This window comes from Ananas comosus, linkage group 8, assembly GCF_001540865.1.
Source record: "Ananas comosus cultivar F153 linkage group 8, ASM154086v1, whole genome shotgun sequence".
Classification (NCBI taxonomy): domain Eukaryota; kingdom Viridiplantae; phylum Streptophyta; class Magnoliopsida; order Poales; family Bromeliaceae; genus Ananas; species Ananas comosus.
The window spans coordinates 13,744,280-13,767,679 of NC_033628.1; the positions used below are offsets into that span (position 1 = coordinate 13,744,280).

At 38.3% G+C, this 23,400-nt stretch overlaps 3 protein-coding genes and 1 pseudogene across 9 annotated transcripts; 3 read left to right on the top strand and 1 right to left on the bottom strand.

Moving 5' to 3' along the window:
* On the bottom strand, positions 274-3,443 carry LOC109714497. 2 transcript variants are annotated; one of them, XM_020239151.1, is made up of 4 exons: positions 3,013-3,443; positions 2,126-2,363; positions 1,903-2,007; positions 274-1,380 (listed from the first exon to the last, which is right to left on the bottom strand). In XM_020239151.1, exons 2-4 carry the CDS (start codon positions 2,310-2,312, stop codon positions 656-658), a joined length of 1,017 nt encoding a protein of 338 aa, XP_020094740.1. In that variant the 5' UTR covers positions 2,313-2,363; positions 3,013-3,443; the 3' UTR covers positions 274-655. The 2 variants fall into 2 exon arrangements, with proteins under 2 accessions (XP_020094740.1, XP_020094741.1); XM_020239152.1 differs by lacking the exons at positions 1,903-2,007; positions 2,126-2,363; positions 3,013-3,443 and adding an exon at positions 1,706-1,824.
* LOC109714701 lies at positions 5,986-8,209 on the top strand (annotated as a pseudogene).
* LOC109714247 (arginine/serine-rich coiled-coil protein 2) lies at positions 8,766-13,082 on the top strand. 3 transcript variants are annotated; one of them, XM_020238770.1, is made up of 7 exons: positions 8,766-8,916; positions 9,926-10,098; positions 10,785-11,501; positions 11,657-11,806; positions 12,067-12,179; positions 12,286-12,357; positions 12,542-13,082. In XM_020238770.1, exons 2-7 carry the CDS (start codon positions 9,945-9,947, stop codon positions 13,004-13,006), a joined length of 1,671 nt encoding a protein of 556 aa, XP_020094359.1. In that variant the 5' UTR covers positions 8,766-8,916; positions 9,926-9,944; the 3' UTR covers positions 13,007-13,082. The 3 variants fall into 3 exon arrangements, with proteins under 3 accessions (XP_020094359.1, XP_020094360.1, XP_020094361.1); XM_020238771.1 differs by having other exon boundaries at positions 9,952-10,098; XM_020238772.1 differs by having other exon boundaries at positions 12,579-12,873.
* On the top strand, positions 17,270-22,988 carry LOC109714098 (SH3 domain-containing protein 2-like). 4 transcript variants are annotated; one of them, XR_002217241.1, is made up of 10 exons: positions 17,270-17,696; positions 18,587-18,703; positions 18,796-18,865; positions 18,946-19,094; positions 19,499-19,600; positions 19,674-19,874; positions 20,328-20,390; positions 20,513-20,680; positions 21,815-21,889; positions 22,601-22,619. XR_002217241.1 is itself a non-coding variant. In XM_020238529.1 (10 exons), exons 1-10 carry the CDS (start codon positions 17,637-17,639, stop codon positions 22,727-22,729), a joined length of 1,131 nt encoding a protein of 376 aa, XP_020094118.1. In that variant the 5' UTR covers positions 17,270-17,636; the 3' UTR covers positions 22,730-22,988. The 4 variants fall into 4 exon arrangements, 3 of the variants coding, with proteins under 3 accessions (XP_020094118.1, XP_020094120.1, XP_020094119.1); XM_020238529.1 differs by having other exon boundaries at positions 20,513-20,665; positions 21,815-21,901; positions 22,601-22,988; XM_020238530.1 differs by having other exon boundaries at positions 17,271-17,696; positions 20,513-20,665; positions 22,601-22,988.

The following is a 23,400-nucleotide window of genomic DNA, read 5'->3' on the forward strand; positions in this document are numbered from 1 at the left end:
TCAAGCCTACGGGTATTCCATCAAAATGTATGTCCGAAAATATAGATGCATACAAAGTATCTAGCACCATATCCCTAGAAACGTGTGTTAAATTTAGCTGTACAAAGAAATCATAAACATCAAATATGCAACAAATGTAGTGTCCATCGAGCAACAAAAAAGAAAAGAAAAAAGAAATCAAACATTATGCATGATGTACTTGTACTTTGACCTCAGAATATAAAAATGCATTTTCTGCGAACCTATATTTATATCTAGAAACATGGGGTAGAAGAAGTCAAACCAATTCCATGCATTGATTCCACCCTATATTCCAGGGCATCACCGATGACATTCCCATTTAGAGGAAAACACACACACACAGTAAAGAACGCTGCAACTACAAATTTGGTCTAAAATCACAATGAGATTTCTCTTCATACAAGCAAATGAATCCTAGTATTACCTAACACAAGTAGGTCAGTTTGATTCTGAAATCGGTTCTATCGTTCAGAAACTACCATTCCTGAAAGAAAGATTTCACACAAGCAAGCCAGACTGATGGAGCCTAAGGAGAAAGAAACTATACACCAAGCTCATTTGGGACGGCAAAACATAGCCCAACACAAAAAGTTTAAACATGAATACTAACTATGCCGCAATGCTAAGAAAGTTCCTATAAGATATTAGGAACCTGGGAGGCAAGCCTGTGCTGCAACTCCTTAATCTTCAAGCACAGCTCTACCTTCTGCTCCTTGTAGCTCTGAAGCAAGTAGTCCTTCCCTTCAATCACTTCCCTTAACTCCGCCACTTCCCTCTTCAGCATCTCAACCTTCTCTTCATCCCCTCTAACCTCCCCACCACCACTAAAACAGTGCAAATCCACATCATCTATGTGGTTAGCATATCCATTCACAAATCCATTAGCATGCACTGGTTTCTCTTGCGAACCCATCTCTGCCACACAGTGGTCGGCGATGGCTTTTCTGAGCCGCTGGATCTCCCTCTCAGACTCGAAGAGGTCCGTATTTGCAGCATCGATCTGAGACTGCAAATCAGCTGAATGGCTCATTTCGATGTTTAGGGAATTGCGGAGGTCCACGATCTGTGACTGCATCTCCATTATCATCTCGTCCCGTCTTTGGAGCTGTTGCCTTAGCTTTTGAATCACCTCTCGCTTGATGTAGATGTCTGATCCGGATTCTGAGACACATGGGGATTCTGAGCTGTTTGAGTGATGGAACGGCTTTTGAGGTAGCCCTAGGCGATCGGGTGAAGGTGACCACATCACTCCGCTGTCTTTGTTGGGCTCTTCAGTTGGGATCTTTACTAAAGGAAGGGAGCTATCTTCTTCCTTGGACATTTGACTGGTGGGTACCAGCTTTATGTTTAATGCAACATCTGAAATCATTATGTCATCACATTACCTTTTTATTCGCAAATCTAAAAATTAGAGCTTCTATTTCACCTTTATTCAGAGAATATGGGAGAGCCGCTATATCATATTTATTCTATTTCTTTCCTGGATTAACAGTTTAAGATCAAAATAGTGAAGTCCAAGTATAGTTATTTTCCTTCATTTTTGTGTGTGTAAATATTTGCATGCACCAGGACACATGCAGGTAAAGAACAAATAAAGTGGCAGCACAAGTATTTGAAAAGAGAAAGCAAACACACAAAATGCCATCTAAAATCTTACTAGGACTATTTCTAAGGAAGACATTACTTTTGATAAAGCCACACATTTGTGTTTGATAACACTTTCTTGGAAGTACCACCTCTACCACCCACCAAGTATATGTTCAGTACAGCTTTTTCCTATACGCTTAAGATCAAACACCCACACAGCTGCTAAAGGAGTATAATATCACGTAAAAATGCGAGAAGAAAAATTGATACTTAAGCAGTTCAAAAATACAACACCTGAGGGGCAATGATAACAGCCATCTTCCTTTGAAGTATAACAATATAAATTTGAATGCAGTTGGCAAGTTGAAGCCCTCCGCCTGGTTGCAGATTTTCCCCTCTCTGGTTAAGTATGTTAATAAATAATAAGTATAATAAGAAGACACAATAAACTTCTTACTTCATAAGGTGTCTAAAACGGCTTGACCATTAGAAAGAACAATGTAAAATTGGATAAGACCTTTTGTAGCATTATTGGAACTATTTGAACGACTGTTCTGAAAGATCTGATTCAGTTTGCATCCAAGCCTGATAGACAATGTGCTTAACAATGCGCCTCCGGCTAGAAGGACCCAATTTGGTCCTTCTCCTTGAACACGCTCCAACCGCTTTGCTCTCTGAATGGTCCCATTTGCATTCGGTTTCATCTTAAGGGATCGGTGACAGGTATTAGAAGCTCAACACTTTACAAAGTAATCCTGCAAGGAAATAGATTATTAGCAAGTTCGAGTAAAGAAGCAAACTATACAACATCTATGTTTCGCGAATATCTAAATAATAAGTTTAAGGCAAACATAAAAGAACAGAGAAAAATTAAGATTTACTGTCCATATATTTGCTACTACTGCGTTCAATGCAAAAACAAACCAAATTTGAAATGGAAGATTTTGAAAAAAAAAAAAACTAACATTACACGAGCAAGAAAGTAGATACAAATACTATGTTTTGCAGATTTGCCTTCCATAACACAGAAACAGATCTTCAGGACGCCCTATGGAACCTAAATCCAATTTTAAGCTAATTTCGCAGAACAAGTACTGAATCGTTCACAGTGAGTCACTCAAAACATAATAACCCCTAATTCAAACGTGCAAATGCCATTCATCTCTTACCCAGTCCGCATATTTCTCTTTTTTTTTTTCATTTGATAAACCCTAGAAATATTCCACTATAATAAATGGCATAAAATATTTCAAATATAGTAAAGCTCCACAACATCACCGCAAAATCCAATGCTCTCCGATCAATTCAAAATTCCCCCCCCCCCCCAAAAAAAACCCCTAAAAAATCAACAGAAATGGGAAGTAGAAACAGCAGTAAATCGCACAGAAAAAGGAAAATATCGACCTCATTCAACTGGAATCGCCGAAAAGAATCCGATCCCTCCTTATTTCAAAGAAGAAGAAAACGACGACGACGACGACGACGACGACGATGAAGAAGAAGAAAAAGAAGCAGCAGCAGCAGTTTCTCTCGCACACTATGACTACAGCCCTTTCCTTTCTCCTCCTCTCCTCTTTCTTACTTTAATCTCTTCCACACTACTCTCCTTTTTTTTCCCTCGAGATATTTCCTCTTTTCTCTTTATTCTTCTTCTTTTCTCTTTTTTTTTCCCCTTTTTTAAAATAAAAAATTGTGATCCTTAGGTTTTGGAGAAGCGGAGTGGTATGAGAGAGAGAGAGAGAGATAGAGAGAGAGAGAGAGAGGGAGAGTGGGGAAGGGGAACCCTCGTCTTTGGGCGTTCGATTTGGCGGCTTCGGGTGCGGGGGAAGAGAGAGAGAGAGAGAGAGAGAGAGAGAGAGGGGTTCGAAAAACCGTGCGGCCGCACCGGCACGTGCACGTCGCCTATCACGTGTCCACTGCGACAGGCGAAGCCGTGGGCTAACGGAAAATTTTCTTTTTTTTATTTCTTTTTCCCGATCGATTTTTATGTTTTTAATCTTCTTTTATTAAGAAATAGAGAGGCAAAACAAGGCCACAGGTCTTGGAATAAATTATCAATAATATTTTATTTGATATACGAATTTTTTTTATTATAATTAAAAACTAGACCTATGATCAAGTCTCTATAATTAAATACAATTTTCTATCTTCCAAATATTTTTAAAATTAAAATAAATTATTTTACAGAGTCAGAATATACTATTCTATCAATTTGTGAATGTCGGGAATTCTTAAAAAAAAAAACCTATATTTTAATAGGCTTCTTAAATACCGCTGCAGGAAACAATAGTTTTCGTGGTCAAATGCTATTTTACGTATGCACACTATCAGCAAATTGCCTATTAACTCATGCAAAGAAGAATTATTTATGCTTTAATTACTTATTAAGTGTTGCCCCCTAATTAGACTTAAAATAGTGAAATCATTTGAAGAGGTGCAACAATCAACTATCAAATGTCAAGTGAATCAACAATAAATTACAATCATATGATACCAAGCTAAATTATTGTAAGTTTGAGAGTTCAATCAAATTCATCTGTGATTTAAGTGAATGAAACATTATCTACTCATTTAATTTAAATTCCACATTATTTGGTCATATATGTGAGCCAGAGTACTGACTTTTTAGCATATTTTGGTAGCTAATTAACTTAATGTTTTAGGTGGAGAACCTAAAATATATCCCATGGGAGAAGAGCTGAATAGGCAATTAAAATTCTTATCAGAGAATAAAAAAAATGGATTAAAGAATAAGAGAGTTCAAAATACCCTCAAATCTTTGGAAAGTCAATGCGATGTTTTAGTTGGCATGCATGTCATTTAGTTTGGAACTTTTCTTCTTGAAATAAATATAAGGGGAGGGTAAACTTATTCCTACCATGATCTTGTCAAATGCTGTAATAACTAAGAAAGTCAACTCACTCATCGTTGCATTTAACACAGTTTCTCAGCTAATTGATATAAACAATTTAAATAGAAATAAAATCAAAAGCTCAAAAGCTAGCAATCAACAAAAAAAAAAAAGAAAGAAAAAGGGACCTACAATTTAGGAGGTTCCGGCTGGTACATTTTTACCTTAAAACTTCTGAACTAAACTTTTTTTTTTTTTTTTTTTTTTTTTTTTTTTTTTTTTTTTTGTTTCTGAATGAGTTAGGAGGTTGTGTAGTGTGCTATTTGTAATGAATTATGGATTTCGAGGCCAAATCTGTTTACAAAGGGAAAGAATTGAGAATATCATAGAAGATATGGTCTTAATTTTGGGCTATTAAGAAGTGAAAGAATGTAATCACCCAATTGCATCTTTTTAAGTTCAAGATAGAGTGCATGACGCAGGATTAATAAACTACTTGGACCTGGTTCTTCACATCGGACCTCCACCACGCCACTATCTAGTGATCTGCCATGTCATAAAATATAAATGATCTCTTAAAAATTTAAAATAATTCACAAATAATTATATTGAAAAAATTGAGGTAAGAGAGAGACTATAGACCTGGTCCACACAATAATTTCTTGGACTGTTGGACTCCGACGGGATAGAGACCAACAAGCAACTTCGTTTACTCTATCAACCCTTTAACTTTCAACGCAGAAGCCACCAATCGAATAATCGAATGCATGAGAAAAAGATTACAAAAAAAAACAAAGTACAGAAATGGTTCAGCTTTGTCAAGTTGTAATTTGACAATGAAAGTGTTTTTTTGTTAATTATGTTACGGATTGTACGATCAACTGCGCCGCGCCAAAGAATAAAAAAAATATATTACCGCCAATCTCTTCAATATTGTTGATTTTATACACTGCTGTGCATGATGTGACCGTCCCTAGAGCAAGTGGCAAAGGGCTTGGTGGTTGGTAACCGAGACCCAAATTCGAATCCTAATTGATTCACATTTTCAGCTAAGTTTATTTTTAAATGAAATAAACAAAGCGGGTAGCGTGCTACCTATCTCTCTCAAAAAAAAAAAGAAAAGAAAAAAAAGAAGAAGAAGAAGAAAGATTCTAATCGATTTATTCATATAATTTAAATACCAAATCATATGGAGTGATTAATAATGGATCAGATCAGCAGCGTATTAAAATATGCCTTTAAGCGATCCGAAACATTGACCTCGATCGAAATAAAAAAAAAAGAAGGAACAATTAACTACCAAGATAAATCGAGTCTATTTGAATTTTGTTGGCAATACGTCTAATTAATGCCTTTTCCATACTCTGGCATGACGTATTAATTAAATCTAATGGATTGTCCACCAACAACAACGAGCTCACAAATAGAGGCCAAAGATCATACATTGTCCATCGATCTAACCTTCCATTAATTAGTCCTAAAGCCTCTTAGTTAATAATAAACTAATTAATCATCGGCTCTAAAACATGTCTTTGATTTTCTTTCTTTCTCTTTTTTTCTGCTCTTACGCTTCGATCGCCGCCGGGCAACACGGCGGTGCGAAAACAGCGCAAACATACATAGTTCATGTGCGCCGGACTCCCGGCTCGGCGAAGTTCGCCTCCTTCGCCGAAAAGGCTCAGTGGTACAAATCCTTCTTGCCCGTCGGAGATCGCCTCATCTACTCGTACGGCGACGTCGTCAGCGGTTTCGCCGCCAAGCTGACCGACGAGGAGCTTGCGATCGTGACAAAGAAAGTCGGGTTCGTCGACGCCTGCCCCGACCGCATATTGTCTCTCCACACTACGCACACTCCGAGCTTCTTGGGGCTCACAAGAGACGCCCCCGGCTTCTGGAACGACGCAAACTATGGCCGCGGAGTGATCGTCGGAGTGCTTGACACCGGAATTTCGCCGAGGCACCCCTCTTTTAGCGACAACGGAATGCAGCCACCGCCTCCCAGATGGAAAGGCCGGTGTGCGTTCAATGCATCGGACTGCAACAACAAGCTCATCGGCATAAGAGCTTTCCTCCGTGGCCTCGATAACGCCACGATGTCGCCGTACGACGACGGCGGTCACGGGACCCACGTAGCTAGCACTGCGGCGGGCATGTTCGTGGACAAGGCCGACGTCAACGGCCTCACCAACGGCACCGCCTCCGGAATTGCACCCTATGCTCACCTTGCCGTCTATAAAGTGTGTCATCAGAATCGCTGTTCGCTTTCTGATGTTTTAGCCGGCATGGACAGCGCCGTACATGATGGGGTGGACGTGCTGTCATTGTCTCTGGGCGGATTGTCCCTGCCATTCTATGACGATGACCTCGCGATCGGCGCGCTAGGAGCGGTTGAAAAGGGAGTCTTCGTAAGCTGTGCCGCCGGCAACAACGGGCCGTCAAGCGGCACGACGGAGAACGAGGCGCCCTGGATTCTGACGGTCGGGGCAAGCACGATAGACCGATCCGTCCGGGCAACTGTGGAACTAGGGAACAATATTAGTACATTCTACGGGGAATCTTTGTACCAGCCGGACAACTTCAGCGCAATTCCGCTGCCGCTGATCTATCCGGGGTTGCGCGGCGGTTTGAAGACACCTTACTGTGTAAGCGGCTCGTTAGACGGTGTCGACGTCCGGGGAAAGATCATAGTTTGCGACGCAGGTGCTGTTACGACAGTGGCCAAAGGGCGGGTGGTGAAGGCGGCCGGAGGGCTCGGCATGATAGTAGCTTATCCTCAGGCCGTCGGATTCAGCACATTTGAAAATCCGCACCTGCTTCCTGCATCAGGGGTTGGTTACACAGATGGTTTACTCATCAAAGCATACGCCATCACCGCTTTGGCTCCCACGGCATCGATCCTCTTCGAGCGCACGATTGTCGGGATGAAGCCGGCCCCGGCTCTTGTTTACTTCTCGTCGAGAGGCCCAAATCAAGCTGACCCTAACATACTAAAGCCAGACATCATTGGCCCAGGGGTATATGTTCTCGCCGCGTGGCCGTTCCAAGTCGGATCGTCGGATTCAGGAAGCTACTTCAACGTAATCTCCGGCACGTCTATGGCGACACCGCACCTCAGCGGAGTAGCCGCTCTTTTGAAGAGCACACATCCAGATTGGTCTCCTGCTGCCATAAAATCTGCGATCATGACGACCGCCACTTTGATCGGAAATGACAACAAGCCGATAGTTGACGAGACACGGGCCCTGCAGATCTCTTTGGGATCGGCGCCGGCCACGTAAATCCTTCGAAAGCAAATAACCCGGGCCTCATATACGACATCAAATTCGAAGACTACGTTCGATATCTTTGCGGTTTAAACTATACGAATTCACAAGTTGCAACTGTTGCTCGTCGCTCAGTCGATTGTTCTCCACCGTCGGGGCTATCACCGGACAAAATCTCAACTATCCTTCATTTGTAGTGACCCTGAACGTCGGCAGCAGTTATGCTTCGCAGGTCTCGCGAACAGTTACGAATGTGGGAGCGCCGAATTCAACATACGCAGTCGAAACCTGGATTGCAGATGAAGTGAAGGTGGAAGTGAGACCTGCCCTGCTCTCCTTCTCACGAGCTAATGAAGAGGCGAAGTACTCCGTCACCTTCACGGGCAATAGCAACCTCAGTGGAAAGGTTTTCCAGGGTCATCTTACTTGGGTCTCGACGGACAAAAGTATTGTGGTTCGTAGTCCTGTGGTGATTGCTATCGTGTGAGATTGTTTAATATGTTTTCATAAATCTGAAAATTGTTCGCTTATAATGTAAAGCAACATCAAATAGCGTGAATATCGCGGCCACGAGCGTGCGTTTCTCTCCTCTTCCATTCTTTTCTATCCCGCATTTTTTGGTTACGGCGATAGCAGGTGTCCCGGCACCGACTTCATTCTGCAACAACTCGGGCGTAAGAAGTAAACTCATCACCGACTTTAGTTAACAATCGTCGGACCAAGGGACACGTACATTGGGCCGGCCCTCTAACTTGTAGAATTGCGGCATGCGGACCTCAAAATGGCGGTCATTTGTTTTTAACAGTGAATTTGGAGTCCGAGCCCAAGTGTAATAATGGATAGGGCCTCCTGAAGCATCAGACGAAGGGCCAAATGGGCATGTCAAGCGTCGGAAAAGGCTTATTAGGCCGTGAGCCGTGGAAAAAGTCGGGTCGAACCCGGGCAGGATCCTAGTGAGCCCAATATCTATCAGTGAAAGCCCATAGTCGGTTGGGCCCGTGACGAACCGCCTTATTCTCGTCGCTCCCACCTGGCTCGCTCGCTCGCTCTCTCTTTCTCTCACGTTGCAAACCCTAAATACATTCTCTCTCTCTCTCTCTCTCTCTCTCTCTCTCTCTCTCTCGCGTAGCCAAAATGGAGAGCTTGAAGCAGGAATTTGTGAGATAAGGATAATCGGCTTCTTCGGATCGCACTGTAATTTCTCTCTCTTTCTCTTTGTTTGATCTCGATGTTTTGGCTTCTGTTCGTATTTTGTTGTTAGAGTTCTCCGCTTTCGATTTATCTGTAGATGTATGCAGTTTGTATGAAGGGAATCCCCTTTTATCGATAATTTTTTCTTTTTAATGATATATGTCCTTCCACCTTATTCATTTGCTAATTTTTTTCGTTTTCCCTTTTGGTTGATGATGTTGGATGATAGCTTCTGATTCTAATGTGTTGTGGAACTTGTAATTGCGTTCGAATTGGGATGAAATGGTAGACGAATCCTGTGATTGAGTTTTGATACATACTTAAACCGTTAAAAATTACAGAGAGAGTTGTGGATAGTTTTCTTGTAAGGCACGATTACGGACTATGTATTTAAGGTGTCTGAACATGAGAATCGATTCATTGTACAGAAGTTGACCTATAAATTTGTCCAAATTCTTAAGTTCCTTTTTTTTCTCCTTCCCGCTTTGCGGAGCTTGACCACAGGTAGGCTCAGTTCCAAAAGTCCTTAGTTTCAATATATGTAAAATAGCATATGGTATTGGCGTTTGCGAAATAATAAGTGAACTATCGCCTTCTCCACAAATTCATTGCCTTTCCATAAATTTAGCAGAAATCCTGCTCTATCTTTTGGTTCTTTATCCGGTAGAAAATCCTCAAGAGACTATTTGTCTTCACTGTCCATAACTCTCTAACAAAGATCTGCATTAATGAATTGCTTTTATGGCTATTATAAACCTGCATATACAGTGTAACTTTTATACCAGATTAGGTGTATCTTCCAATGGATCTCCATTTTCTTAGAGTTATGGTTTAATTAAGGATGTTTATAAGATCTGCTTCAATTATATATTTTCTGTAAATTATCTCCTGTTGGACAGATTGGGCGACCATAACTCGTTATGCAGCATGCCGATTAATATTTAGTGTCTCTTCTTTTTTTTGCCTGTTGCTTAATGTTTTTTGGCCGTAATGAAGTCAGTAATTTTCACAGTAGATCACTGCTTTACGAAATGGTAGGTGCTGGTATCATGGATCTTTCTGATGCACCATCTCCCCAGAAATCAGATTTTAAGCCATCATTCCGCAAGCCATCGAATGATATAGCTAATAGAAAGTACCGCCGCCATTCCCCTGCTGCTGGGTCTGATTCATCTTCATCTGGAGGTTAGTAGCCTTGTTCCTTTTCTTATAGTTTGCCATATTTTGTCGTTTGGATCGGTGGTGGTGCTATCAATTGTGGACAATAGTTTCTACAGTAGCAGTGTGGAGCTAATCTTCTCTACGTGATTGATTAGGTTGAGTTAGTATGTGAATTATAAGTTGATGTCTAGTATCCTGAAATTGTCTTTGCTAGATCTATCAAGGTGTTCACAATGCAAGAACATTATCAACACTGAGGCCTCATTTAGTTATGCTTGTGAATTCTTCTCCCTCCCTTTGAATTCAAAATCACAGCAATCGAATGCTGTGACAGATGGTGAATTGTTTATGATTGTCATATCTTTGTGGATTGTCTAAGAACAAAGGGCAAAACTTTCTTAGTAATTCTATAATTGATTCTTACTATTTTGAAAAAGATAAGCTTGCAAGCTAATAACAATTGACAAGAATAGAGAAGTCCTTCCGGCCAATGCATTCAATTGCTTGGGATTTGTGTTTAGGAATCCCCCCCCGCCCAACCATCCCCCAAAGGAAAAAGTAGAATAGCGAAACAAGGCCTGAGGTCATGGTGATAACCTATTCATTTTCTTTCTTGATCTAGTTCTTGAAATTGCGTTGTTGTTGATTGGTAGTTCTTATTTTCCCTCTCTAGTGTGCAAATGGACCCTTTTTTGTTATATCACTTACAGACAGTCTGAAGCATGAGAGGAGCCGTAGTCCCATTCATCACAGGAGAGATCGCCCTCAGATCTCCGAAGGTCAGCGTAGAAAAGAGGATGGAAGAGAGACAGATAAGGAAAGGAGCTATAAGCAATCCAGCCGGGCCCACGAATCTCAAAGACACTTTGACAGGTACGGAGATTCTCACGAGTCCCGGGCCCATGATGATTACAGCCGGCATCATCGTAGGCGTGCTGATGCGGATGAAAGGAATTGCTTAAGATCTTCTCGTTCTGAGCGAGAATCAAGAACTGAAACCCGTTCCAATTATAGAAGCCGTGTTGATGACGGTTATGGAGAGAAACTTAGTAAAAGTAAAGACAGAGATGTTGACGCTCAGGTACATCATAGGTATAATGAAAAAGAGACCAAAAAAGCGAACTCATCCAGAGACAATGTCAAGAGTGGAGAACGTGACCGGCATAGAGAGAGGCGAGTTGAAGAAGAAAAAAGAGATCATTATAGGGGTATTGGGAAATGGTCAAGTGAAAATGGCTCCTCCCGAGAGGAAATTGTTGGGTCTTCTAAGGAAGGTCAGAAGAGTAAAAGTAAGGAAGTTAATGAGCAGGAGCATGTGCGCAAGAGAAAGCAAAATGACAGGGAAAGTGAGTGCTACCTGGATAGATCGTCTAACATGTCTGACAGCCAGCCTTCAGCAGCAAAAGTTAAGCTTGGTTCTGAACACGGTGAGTATATTATCAAGTTTTGTTTTGTTTTGTTTTTTTTTTTTTTTTGTGGACCTTCTTGTGCTTTATTTTCTTTCTTCCTTTCTTTTCTTTCTTTCCTTTGTGGTGTTGGGCATGCTCTAATGTTGATTATGTTTTCTTGTTTCAAACTTCAGGAAATGCTGCAGATGACAAACCATCCTCGAGTTCGAAGCAGGTTATGGAGACATCAGTCAAAGAATCTGGGAGCTCAACTGCCAATCACGTAGGAACTTCAGAGGACCTCAACGCAGCAAAAATTGCTGCTATGAAGGCCGCAGAGTTAGGTTGGTACTGTTTGCATCCATCTAAGCATTTTTTAAAGAACACGAAGATCAACAAAGTGATAGGAAAGTAGAGTAAAGAATAGAAAGACTGCTTGCTATTAAGATAACTTCTTGACAACCAAAATGGACATTTTTTCCCTTTCCCTTTTTTTCCCATCATACTGGATGATGAATCTTAATAGTTTACTAGTTGTCATGTCCTTTTCTTTACTTTCAAGCTAATCATTGTTGTGTTTACATGGACCGGCCATGTGCTGCAGTAAATAAGAACCTTACAGGGTTTGGAGGGGTTGGTGGGGGAGTTGGATGCTTGTCTACCGACCAGAAGAAAAAACTGCTGTGGGGCAGTAAAAAGAGCAGCTCTACTGAAGAGGTAAAAACACATCATCTCTCTGAATCTATTTACCCAGTTGCTTTACTAAATTCTAGATTAGTGTGTCATGTTATGGCCCTCTTTTCTTGTTTATATCAAAATGCAGCAAACTGCTAACCGCTGGGACTTGAATCTGTTTGCTGATAGAGAGCGGCAGGAAAAATTTAACAAACTCATGGTAATTTCCTGGCTCCATCTTTTGCTTTTTCTTCCTAGCAATAAAAATGAAAAAAGAAAAAAAAGAAGAAGAAGAAGAAGAAAGAATGATTATCTTATCACCGTTTAACTGTATTTTACTTTCATTTTCTTATGAACTAATAATCTTCAGTTAGTATTTCGTCCATTACTAACACCTCTTTTAGAGTCTGAGGTTGCCTTGGTACGTATGGCCATTTGTAGGGTGTGAAGGGAAACGTGGACCCCGAGAGCAAGCCGGACAACAAGGATGGGAGCCTTCAAGCCAAGAAGCGGGAGGAGCTCGACATGGATTTGGAGAAGCAATACACCGCCGGCCTACGCCGGAGAGATGGTCGTACTGTAGGTCTCGGTCTGTAGTTTTATTGCTATTCATGCTTTTAAACATTGAACACTATGGGCACATGGTTTTGGGCCAGGAGCTTCTTGTATTTACACCCTTTTGTTGCATGGAGAATATGTGGTTGCTTTGGAAACCTTTTGTAAATGTGCCTGGTTATTCCAAGGGCCCGCAGAGTCAGGGCCACTCTGGCCATGGTCCCAGAAACATCGTCAACTTGGTTCATGCATCTGAGCTTATGCCGTTTTGGGTACCCCTTATTCTGTTGTCGGGAGTTGGTGTGCATTACTAGTTTCTGAAGTTTTAGTCAAACTTAATTTGGTTTTCTTAACTTTTAAATCGGATATTTGACATTCCGACTTTTGAAATCGATTTGCTTTGATCCTTGCCCTCGCCTGTTGGTAGAGGAAAAATAACTGGTTGCATCTAGTGCATTCCTTTGTGCCAGCGTCATGATTCATCGATTTTTAATCTATCTTTTATCTAGAAGTCAATTAGTCGAACTCTTTTTTGAGAGGAAGGGCTTGATATATTAACAAAGGGTTATGGTATATTATGTTGAGCTTATAAATTCTTTCACAAAATGAAAACCTTACTTTAGAAGTGCGGAATTTGTTGTGCAATTTTCTGTTCCAGCGCCAGTAGCTCCCGAGAAGTTCAGGTCTTGTAAAGCTTAGTTCCTCCTAGTAGTACATGATTTGTAGCTGATTATTATCTATCTAATTTGTTGATGCCACTAGTTCGGATTGCGGTGGGCACTGTAGAGTAACCTTCCCAGTTCGGGTAGGGCTTATCCACTTCGGTAGTTGTCTTATCTGGAAAGGGAAATTGCATTGCTGACTAAATTGTTAGACGTTTTGTGGTTTTGCGCACCAACCATTCATCAGACATAATATATTATATATATATATATATATATATATATAGAGTTGAGCTATGATACTTTTACAAGTATCACCATCATGGTGCTATTAGTTTTTTAGCCATTGGATCACTTTTTTGATTACAAATAGCCCGTTGGATCAAATACTATTCCACCTACGCATCACCTACCACCACCTACCCCATCATCTCAACCTCACATCTCTCCATCCAAGGGCTAAAAACACACAAGTATTCACTTGGGTGATACTTTTACAAGTATTCTAGCCCTACTCTATATATATATATATATATATATATATAATATATATATATATATAGGCTATGGCTATTATACTATTATGAGTATATGAGTATTGGAGCCCTACTACTCATAAGTTATTTTCGATAGAGTTGAGCTAGAATACTATCGATAGCAAATGGACTCCGTTCCACCCATTTGTTTTCGATGATAGAGCCTCCAAATCGACGATCAGCATCGTTGAACATGATCGATGCCACTCGAAGTGTTTAGAAATCAAATTTCCAAATCTTTTCGACATCATATTGTCTAATGATCAAAGGGTTTCAAAATTTGTAATTTTTATGGTCGATATGAGAATGTTTTTTCGTTTAATGGCGTAAAGATATCAAATTAATTGAATTTTTGTTTTAGAAAATTTTTTAAACTTTAAACAAGATCTATTACTCTTGATCTTGTTACAAGACTCCTATCATCATATTTTTAAAGAATATTCATTTTTGGCCGTTTATTTTTGTGTTCACTCGATGGATAAAAAACAATATTAAAAATGTATGAAATTTGATTTCTAAATATTTTAAGTGGTATAGATCTATTCAACGATGCCGATCGTCGATTTGGAGCTCCATCATCGAAAACAAATGGGTGGCAACAGAGCCTGTTGCTATCGATAGTATTCTAGCTCAACTCTATATATTATATATCTATACTATATATAAAAGCACGTATATTCAAATTTGGGTATTGTCGACAGACTCATTTTCGTGCGGAAAAATTAGCGCCCATTTTCTCTTTCCGTACGAAAAATTTTAAATATAAGAATAAAAATAGAATAGAAACAGCAATGATACGTAAGTTCTCTATAACAGATTATTGAATGTGAAAATTCTAAAATATAAATTTCTATTTTAATTTCAAAAAGTAAGTTTTCTATAACGATTACGGGTGTGAAAATCCTATAAAGATATTTTTCTATTTATTTTAAAATATCTTTTTTAGATTATTATCTATTTAATTTCAAAATAATTTTCTTTGTAAGATAACGGTATTTATTTTTCTATTTAATTCAAAAATTTATTTCCTAACAGATTTTATTTTTCTATTAATTTCAAAATAATTTTTGTATTAGAGATATTGTTAAATTATTATCATTTAAAGCATATCTTTCTAATAGCGTGATTTATTATTTTAAATTTTTAGATACATATTTGACAATCATATAAAATATGGCCTAAAATTAAAAATAATTTTAAAAAAATTATAAATTTTCTAATAATTATTACGTGCATTTGCACGTACATTTTACTAGTATATATATATATATATATATATATATTGTGCGGCTAGGATGCTTATGGAAGCACGGAGGGCTCCGTGCTTCTACTTTGTTTTCGATTGTTCGGACTTTCGAATCGACGATCGGCTCCGTCAGACTTGAATCTAGAGTATTTGAAGTATTTAGAAAATAAATTTAGGCGATTTTTCGATATCATTTGCTAGTGATCGAAGTGGCTCAAAATCAACGGCTGAAATAAAAAATCTTACAAAATATGAATGATATGACATTAAAATTTTAGATCAAAATTATTGACTTGTTTTATATGGTATAAAGAGATTTTCTATCAAAATCTCATGTGATTTGATATTTCTACACCTTTAAACTTGCAACCGGCTCACTTACGGCCATTAAAATTATTGATTTTGAACTCCTTCGATCACTAGGCAAACGATATCGAAAATCAACAAAATTTATTTTTTAATATTCAAATCTCTAGATCAACTCTAACGGAGCGATCGTCGATTCGAAAGTCCGAAATATGAAAACAACTTGAAGCACGGAGGGTCCATGCTTCCATAAGCGTTACAGCCAACTATAATATTATATATATAATATATATATAATATATATATATATATATAATATATATATTATATAATATATAAGCGTATAGAAATTCGAAATGACAGACGGAATCCAAAAAGAATAAAATAATATTCCCTACGAATGATTATGATTAATTGTTAAAAATATCTCAAATAAAAATTAACGGTTATGATCATCTATTAAATATAAAATAATATTTTCTACGAATGATTATGATTAATTTGTTAAAAATATGTTAAATAAAAACGAACGGTTATGATCATCTATTAAATTTCTACTACATATAAAAATCTATTCCCTAATAAATGGTTATGATCAATTTGTTAAAAAATATCTCAAATAAGAACAGTTATAATTAATTCTAAAAAAAATAGCATTTGCATGCATCTGTAAATTCAATCCTAGAACGATATAATCATTTGTTAAAAAATATCTCAATTAAAACAAATGGTTATGATCAATTTGTTTAAAAAAGCATTTCTATTAATTTAATTTTACATTAAAATTAAATTGAGTTATAATTATAAATTTAATTTAATTTTTAGATATCAAATTGAATTAAATTAATTTTTTTGTTACAGTGGATCAAAATTTAATTTAAATTTTAAATTAAATGTGAATTAAATTTTGATGCTTTTTAGTTTAAAAACACATATTTAAATTTGATTCATCAAAAATCAAAAGTAATATAAAATATTCGATGTATATAAATAAAAGCAAGCACGGTAGAATTATAAATATTTTCTAATAAAATATAACACATTAATTTATAAATATAATATTTTATTGTAAAATTTTGGATATTATATAATGTACAAATTATATTGATTTGAAATAAATTATAATAATTTGTTACGTGCATTTGCCACGATACATTCAACTAGTATATATATATATATATATATATATATATATATATATATATTAATGTAATGCTAATATATGTATTAACAACTTCATGTAATAGTTTCGAAAGAGCAATGCACATGAATTAGATAAAAAAAGTATTAATTAAGAACTGAATCTAATGACAAGCTAAGGAGTCAGTCAAAAAGGAGTGACGGCCCACGGATGATTTAGTTTGCAGGGCGGCGTGCCCGTTACGACTTACGACCCCAACGGTCGTGATTTCACCGGACTTTGCCCACGTTACTGGTAATAATGTCCATGTTTTTCCGCCTGCCTTTGTATCTTCTTCTTAGATTGCATAAATCCGCTCCCACCCTCTTCCTCTCTCTCTCCTCTCTTATTGAGAAAGTGATATATACAGAGACGGAGAGAGCTCCTCCTCTTGTTTTTTTTGTTTTTTTTTTTTTTTTTTTTTTTTTTTTTTTTGTTTGGGTTTTGGTTCGTCCCTCGCGTCTTGGTCCCTACCAAGTACCAACTCCCCACGTCCCCATCTCACACTCGCCGACCACCGTCCCCACTCCCCTCCCAACGCCAACAGCTCCTCCCCACAAATACAGTTGTCACCGCACGTGCGCCATGGCGTCCGCGCCACGCACAACCTCGCCACACGTGCGCCACCCCCCCCCTCCTCCAAAACCCTTCTCCCTCGCTAGCCCACTACGTTACTGCTCTTTCCCTTCTCGTAATTAAATCTGCCCCCTCCATCCTCCCCGTCGGTTTCTCTTCTTGCCCCCATTCTCCTCTCTTATTTATTGGCCATTTATTAACCCTCCCCAAGACCAACCCTACACACACACTGAGACCAACCCCAAAAAATAAAAAATAAAAAATAAAAGATAAGGAAAAGCAGTGGGAAAAATAGAAGAGAATTCGCTTATTCTTTCCGAACGATCAGGGGGAATTTATTTATTTAGGGTTTATTCTGGGAAAGCTCGGCTTCTGCTTTTTGTGTCTTGTAAGGTTTAATGATTTGAAAGAGGAGAGCGAGGGGGTGGAGAAAGTAAGATGGAGGCACTTAAGAAGCAGGCGAGTAAGCTGAGAGAGCAAGTGGCCAAGCAGCAACAGGTGATCTCAATTCCCTTTTAATTACTGTTATTTTCTCCCTTTTTCTTTGGTTTTTTTTTTTAAAAAAAATTAATTTGGATATTGTGATGGGCCTCGGTTCTGATGTAGTTACGTGGGAATTTTGTTGATGGTTAGATCATTTGATGCGTTCCTCATATGTCTTGGTTTAGTAAAGGGACATTAGTGTTACTCTCCTGTGGCTTTGTTTCGAACACACGTATGTGGGGACTGGGGAGTACCTTTATATTAGGGGAATTACGAAGTTTTTTTACCACTTGTAAGGATGCATCTTCTTAAATTTTTGGCATACTTCGGTATAATTTTCCCCAAGAACTTGAGATATTCGCCCTTGATTAGATTCCTAGACCTTATATCCATCCACCTAAAAGACAAACCCTTCCTTTTACCGCCTTAAGCACTAGTGGATAAAACAGTGGGTTAAAAAAGAAGTGTTGGTTCTTTTTGAAACTATGGAATTTTGATCAGCTGTGCTTTACTCATCTTTTTATATGATCTTGTACGCTCGGAAATCCAGCTTGCATGAGTGCTTCCTTTTGCACTGTGAAGTTGTTCATGGCAATTAGCTAATCATTTCATCTATCCCGAGGAGGCAACGCGCAAATTATCCACTTCCAGCGGATTTAATTTGTTTGCAGGCGCCGATTGCTTCTTGGTGTAGCCATAGTAGACGTAAGCCGGAGAACAGAGCGAGCGAGGCAAGAGGAGAGTAGAGCCGTAAGAATAAGATGTGTAGGACGGCTGAGGGGGGCATTGGTTAATAGCGATATCACATTTGACTAGATAGTTTTGCAGTTCTTTCGATGTTTGACTAGATAGTACATCTTTGTTTTGCCGTTCTTACACATAGATTTTCTTTAAATATTGTGCAGGCAGTTTTAAAGCAATTTAGCGGACGCTTTGGCCATGATACTGGTCTTATTGATGAATCTGAGCTTCAGTGCCACCAAAATCTTCAGAAACTGTATAACACTACAAAAGCTGCAAAGGTACTTGTTTGTCACAAATGTTTATGAGATTAATCAGTTGTGCTTGTTGATGTACCGATTGTATATTTTGCTTGAACTTGTTAATCTTATAGCATCTTCAACGAAATATTGTACGAGGTGTAGAAGGTTTTATCGCTGCTAGCACAAAGCAAATGGAAATAGGTAACTTGTTTTGTTTGATCTTCAGTAAAGTTAATTTGATGTCCTTTATTCTTGATATAACTTTGCTCTACATTTTCTAGTGAAAAGATTGGCCGAAGATTGTTGCAAGTATGGAAGCGAATATCAAAGTTTTGGTTTCGCTCTGGCGAGGGCTTCTCTTGACTTTGGCACTTCGCATAGTTTGATGGAAAAAGAGAGGGAGAGTCTTCTTAGAGCTCTCGGGGATCAGGTTGTAAATTGTAATGTACCTTATACTCATTTAATCCTGAATAATAGCACAGGCGACTGTCGTTCTACAAATCATAGAGAGTACCTAAATTTTTTTTGCACTTCAAATCACAATAACTAACATAAAATTAATCCACAGTATGTTTCATATGAGATTGGGAAAATGACATTTGGTGTTCATAAGATAACGTCCTTGTGCATTTTCATATCTCATGATTCATGAATTTCCAAATTTATGATGTCAATTTTAAATTCTGGCTATACTTTGTATGAGCCATCTGATTTTTGCCAATTAGGAGATGATTGATGATCACAGATTCAAGTTTTCACTTGTCTTTTATTCAATCTATCATTACCTCCCTTTCTTCAGTATTCCGGTCTTCTAACTTTTGAATTATCTCACAGGTTTTTGAACCTTTACGAGCAATGATAATGAGCGCTCCTTTAGAAGATGCTCGCCTATTAACTTACCGTTACGAACGGATTAGGCAGGATCTGGAATCTCAGGTAATACTTTGGTGATAGGTTGATGTTCTATGGAAACCTCAACACATAAATAAATTATCCACTATGTGCTTAGACAGCTGAGGTGTTGAGACGAAGGTTGAAGTCCAACGAAGTCGGTGCTAATGCAGAGAGTGCTGCGAAACTACAAAATGCAGAATCAAAATTATCTGAACTTCAAAATACATTGTCAGCATTAGGCAGAGAAGCAACTGTTGCTATGGTGGCAGTTGAGACTCAGCAACAGCAGACTACTTTTGAACGACTTCTTGCAATGGTGATGTTTGTTTCTTTAATGTGTTTCAATAAATTATATTACAAGTCATGATAATTTGTTTTTTTTGTTGCATATTTAGCCCTAGAAATATGTGCAATTGCTAAATACCCCAATATTGGCAGTTGGATGCGTGTCCCCGAAAACTATATTTATTTGTATTCATGTCCTGTAACGGTATATTTGCAAAATTCAATTTTTATAGATATCCCAGCAGGGCATGTGTGAAAATAAGCAGGTTTCCAGGGGTACTTGCACAATTTTGCACATTTTCAGGGGTGCATATGCATGAAACCCTACTTTTCTATTATGTTTTGCTTTCTTCCTCTAATCTGTGTTCAACTTTAGTTAATTTTCTTTTTCCCTTTGTATTCTCCTCTCCCCACATGCTTTTGTTGCATCCGGACTTCAATATAGGAATATTCTACTTGACTTATTCACCGGCTTACTTTCCAGGTTGATGCTGAGAGAGCTTATCATCAGAATGTTGCTGATATTTTAGAGAAACTCCATCATGAGGTATGCATGCTTATTAGCATATGCATTACAGTTGCAGTAGAACAGAAAGCATGACCAGAATTCTAAAAATGAAAATTCTTCTTTTACTGGTGATGGTAAAATAGTATCCATGTTTTTCATAGATGGTCCGAGCAAAGCAGAGTAATGGGCCATTTTCACAATCAACAGCAGCTGAGACCAATGTGCGGACACAGAGTGTGAACGAGGATCCCAGGCCTAGCAAATCTGATGATCTCGCTAGGAATGGCCCGCCTAATATGTATTTTGTTGCTGAGGTACGTTCCTAAATGGTAAGCTTATTGAGCTTTTCTTTCTGACTTCCGTTTGACCTTTTATTTCCTAAACGTATGTACTCTTTCCTCCTCAGCATGTGTCTGCGCACAGGGATGGATATTATGTATTTGTTTAGCTCTGTAGCTATTGCTTAACTACCATAACTATGTTTTAATGTAATAGAGTGATGCCCCTTTTTCTGTCCTCTGTAATATCGGATCGTGTTTTTAAGGCTATAATTTCTTCAAATTCTAGTAAATATTTTCCAGATAAGTGGTTTATCAACTTACATTTAGAAATTTAAAATCAATTACAGTACTGCTAATAACTCCTGTAATGTGCAATTAATCGTTTGGCTTCAGGAGTTTCCTTTCAGTAATCTTAATACAAAGTGTCACATTTTCATATTTTAAGTTCCCTCTTTCATTGAAAATTCCATATTACTTTTTCTGAACTTACACAATTTGTTTCTAGTTGTTTAGCAGGACTCATACCAACTGGCATTCAGTTCCTAGGGTCATTTTCCCCTTCTTGTTAGTCAGTAGTGAGAATGTTGAATGTTGTGTTGGTATTGCACCCTTATGGCTTGAATGGTTGAATCAAAGTTAGAGCAGCTACCATTTTGCAGTGCTTCTTTGGAGCCTTCTTACACTCGACTTCCTATTAGCAAGTACCATATTTATTGTGTGTTTCTACAGTCCTCTTTAAGGTTTAAACTATCTCTTGGATTTTGATGTAGAATGCTGGCTTATATCGAATCCTGAGGTGTTATTGTACAGTTCGTTTTCACATACTTGATTGAATTAATTTAGATGCTGAATATTAGGATCTGTAGGATCTGTCAATTGAATCTTAAATCTTAATTCAGAATCCCTAGGAGGAATTTCACTTTTACATGACTAGGAAATCTTTTAGAGTAGGGAATAAGAGATTCTAATATCGGGGTTAATTACGAACTAGTTTGACTTCAGTGGGAAAGAGTGGCAGGAATTACAGTGATGACTTTATGGCTGTCTGGAATTTGCCATATGACTGGCCTCATTCCAGCCTTATGCTTTGATCAGCCTATGAGATTCGAAAGTTCTATCCGGCTTGCAATGTTACAACAATGTAAAGTTGATTTCTTGAACTTATTTCATTTTGTCATGCAGGTTATTCATCCATTTGATGCTCAGGCTGATGGCGAGCTCAGTATATCAGTAGGCGATTATGTTGTGGTCCGCCAGGTACATGAAGAGGTCATATAACTTGCTTACCACGACCCGCTAGTAAATCTACTATTTTTATGTTTAAGTCTACTATTTTTATGTTGCTTCTTACCCGTCTACTATTTTTATGTTGCTTCTTACCCAGTACCGTGCAATACAGTTTTGCTATATTGCTGAATTTTTGTGGCGCACTATGTGATGGCTGGTGCTGCATTGATACTCTGTGATAGTTACACTAAATACATGGAATGGAAACAAAAAGAAGTCTCAGGAGTGACGAATAAAATTTTGAAGTCCTCAAAGAATGCATAGCCGCGCTTAGTGATATGTAAAACTTAACACATGTAGCATGTGACGAAGGCTAGTTGAGTCTGTTGAATTCCGCTACTTAAATCTTAACATGAAACTCGAAGCAAATGTTGAGGAAGAATTTCATGTTCTTCGTATATAAATTAAGCTCATGCAAGAACTTGCAAGCTCTACTAGATGCTGCTTGAATGAATCTTTCTTGATGAGAGAGAAATAAATGATATGAGATTGAAAAATAATAGCTACCTCACAACATGGTAGTGACCTAGCACTGTGAAAACAAAGGCTGCTGGGATTTCATAAGCGCTTGGCGAGCAACTTTGTAAAACTGCACCGCAAATACAACACGTAAAGAAATATACTCTATTTCTCATGATCGAGACATAATGAGTCTTACCTGTTACCCATTCTGCTTTGCAGGTAGCACCAAATGGATGGTCCGAAGGTGAATGCAAGGGAAAGGCCGGCTGGTTCCCATCCGCTTATATTGAGCGGAGGGATAAAGCCCCGGCAAGCAAGATTATTGAACCCCACCTGTTGCTCGCTTGATCTTCTTCTTCTCATCTTTTCCTTGCTTTTCCCACTATACGCTCTACTGTACATTTGTGACCTTAATTCTTCAAGCGACTCTCTTCCAACTTTACACAGGTAAAGGACTCTCGCAATGTGAAAAATCTACCCTTTTTTGTGTTCTGTAAGTTGTGTAGGTGTATGTAGTTGTATCTATTTTTATGTTTGTTTGTTGTAAGTGAATCTCAAGGCCTCTTCGTATTGACCAATTTATTATATAGCTTTCTTCTTCTTCTTTTTTCTCTGTGTTTTTTTTTGTCCTTTCATATGCAACAAAGCTTGCCTACAATATGAAGGTGGGCTTAGCAGATCAGATGACTCACCAAAGCATACGAAGCATGTGTTGCTGCTTCATCTTCTATGTTCTTTTTCTTGTTTCTCCTGCAACCTGTTATATTTTTTGTTTCTGAAATTCTGAACATTTTGCGAGTAATAAATATTTGCTTCATGTTGTCGTTGTAGTAAATCAAAATTGACAACAGAATATGATCTCAGACGTTAGTGTAAATAAAACGAAAATCAAAGTTTAGCATAATGATAGTTTCCAGAAGTAAATTTAAAATGAAATAGAAGGTGATATAAAGCTACCGCGTAGGTTGCAACCTGATTGTAGCATTTTTCTGCGACATGCTCGTCCCAGCTAACGTTTT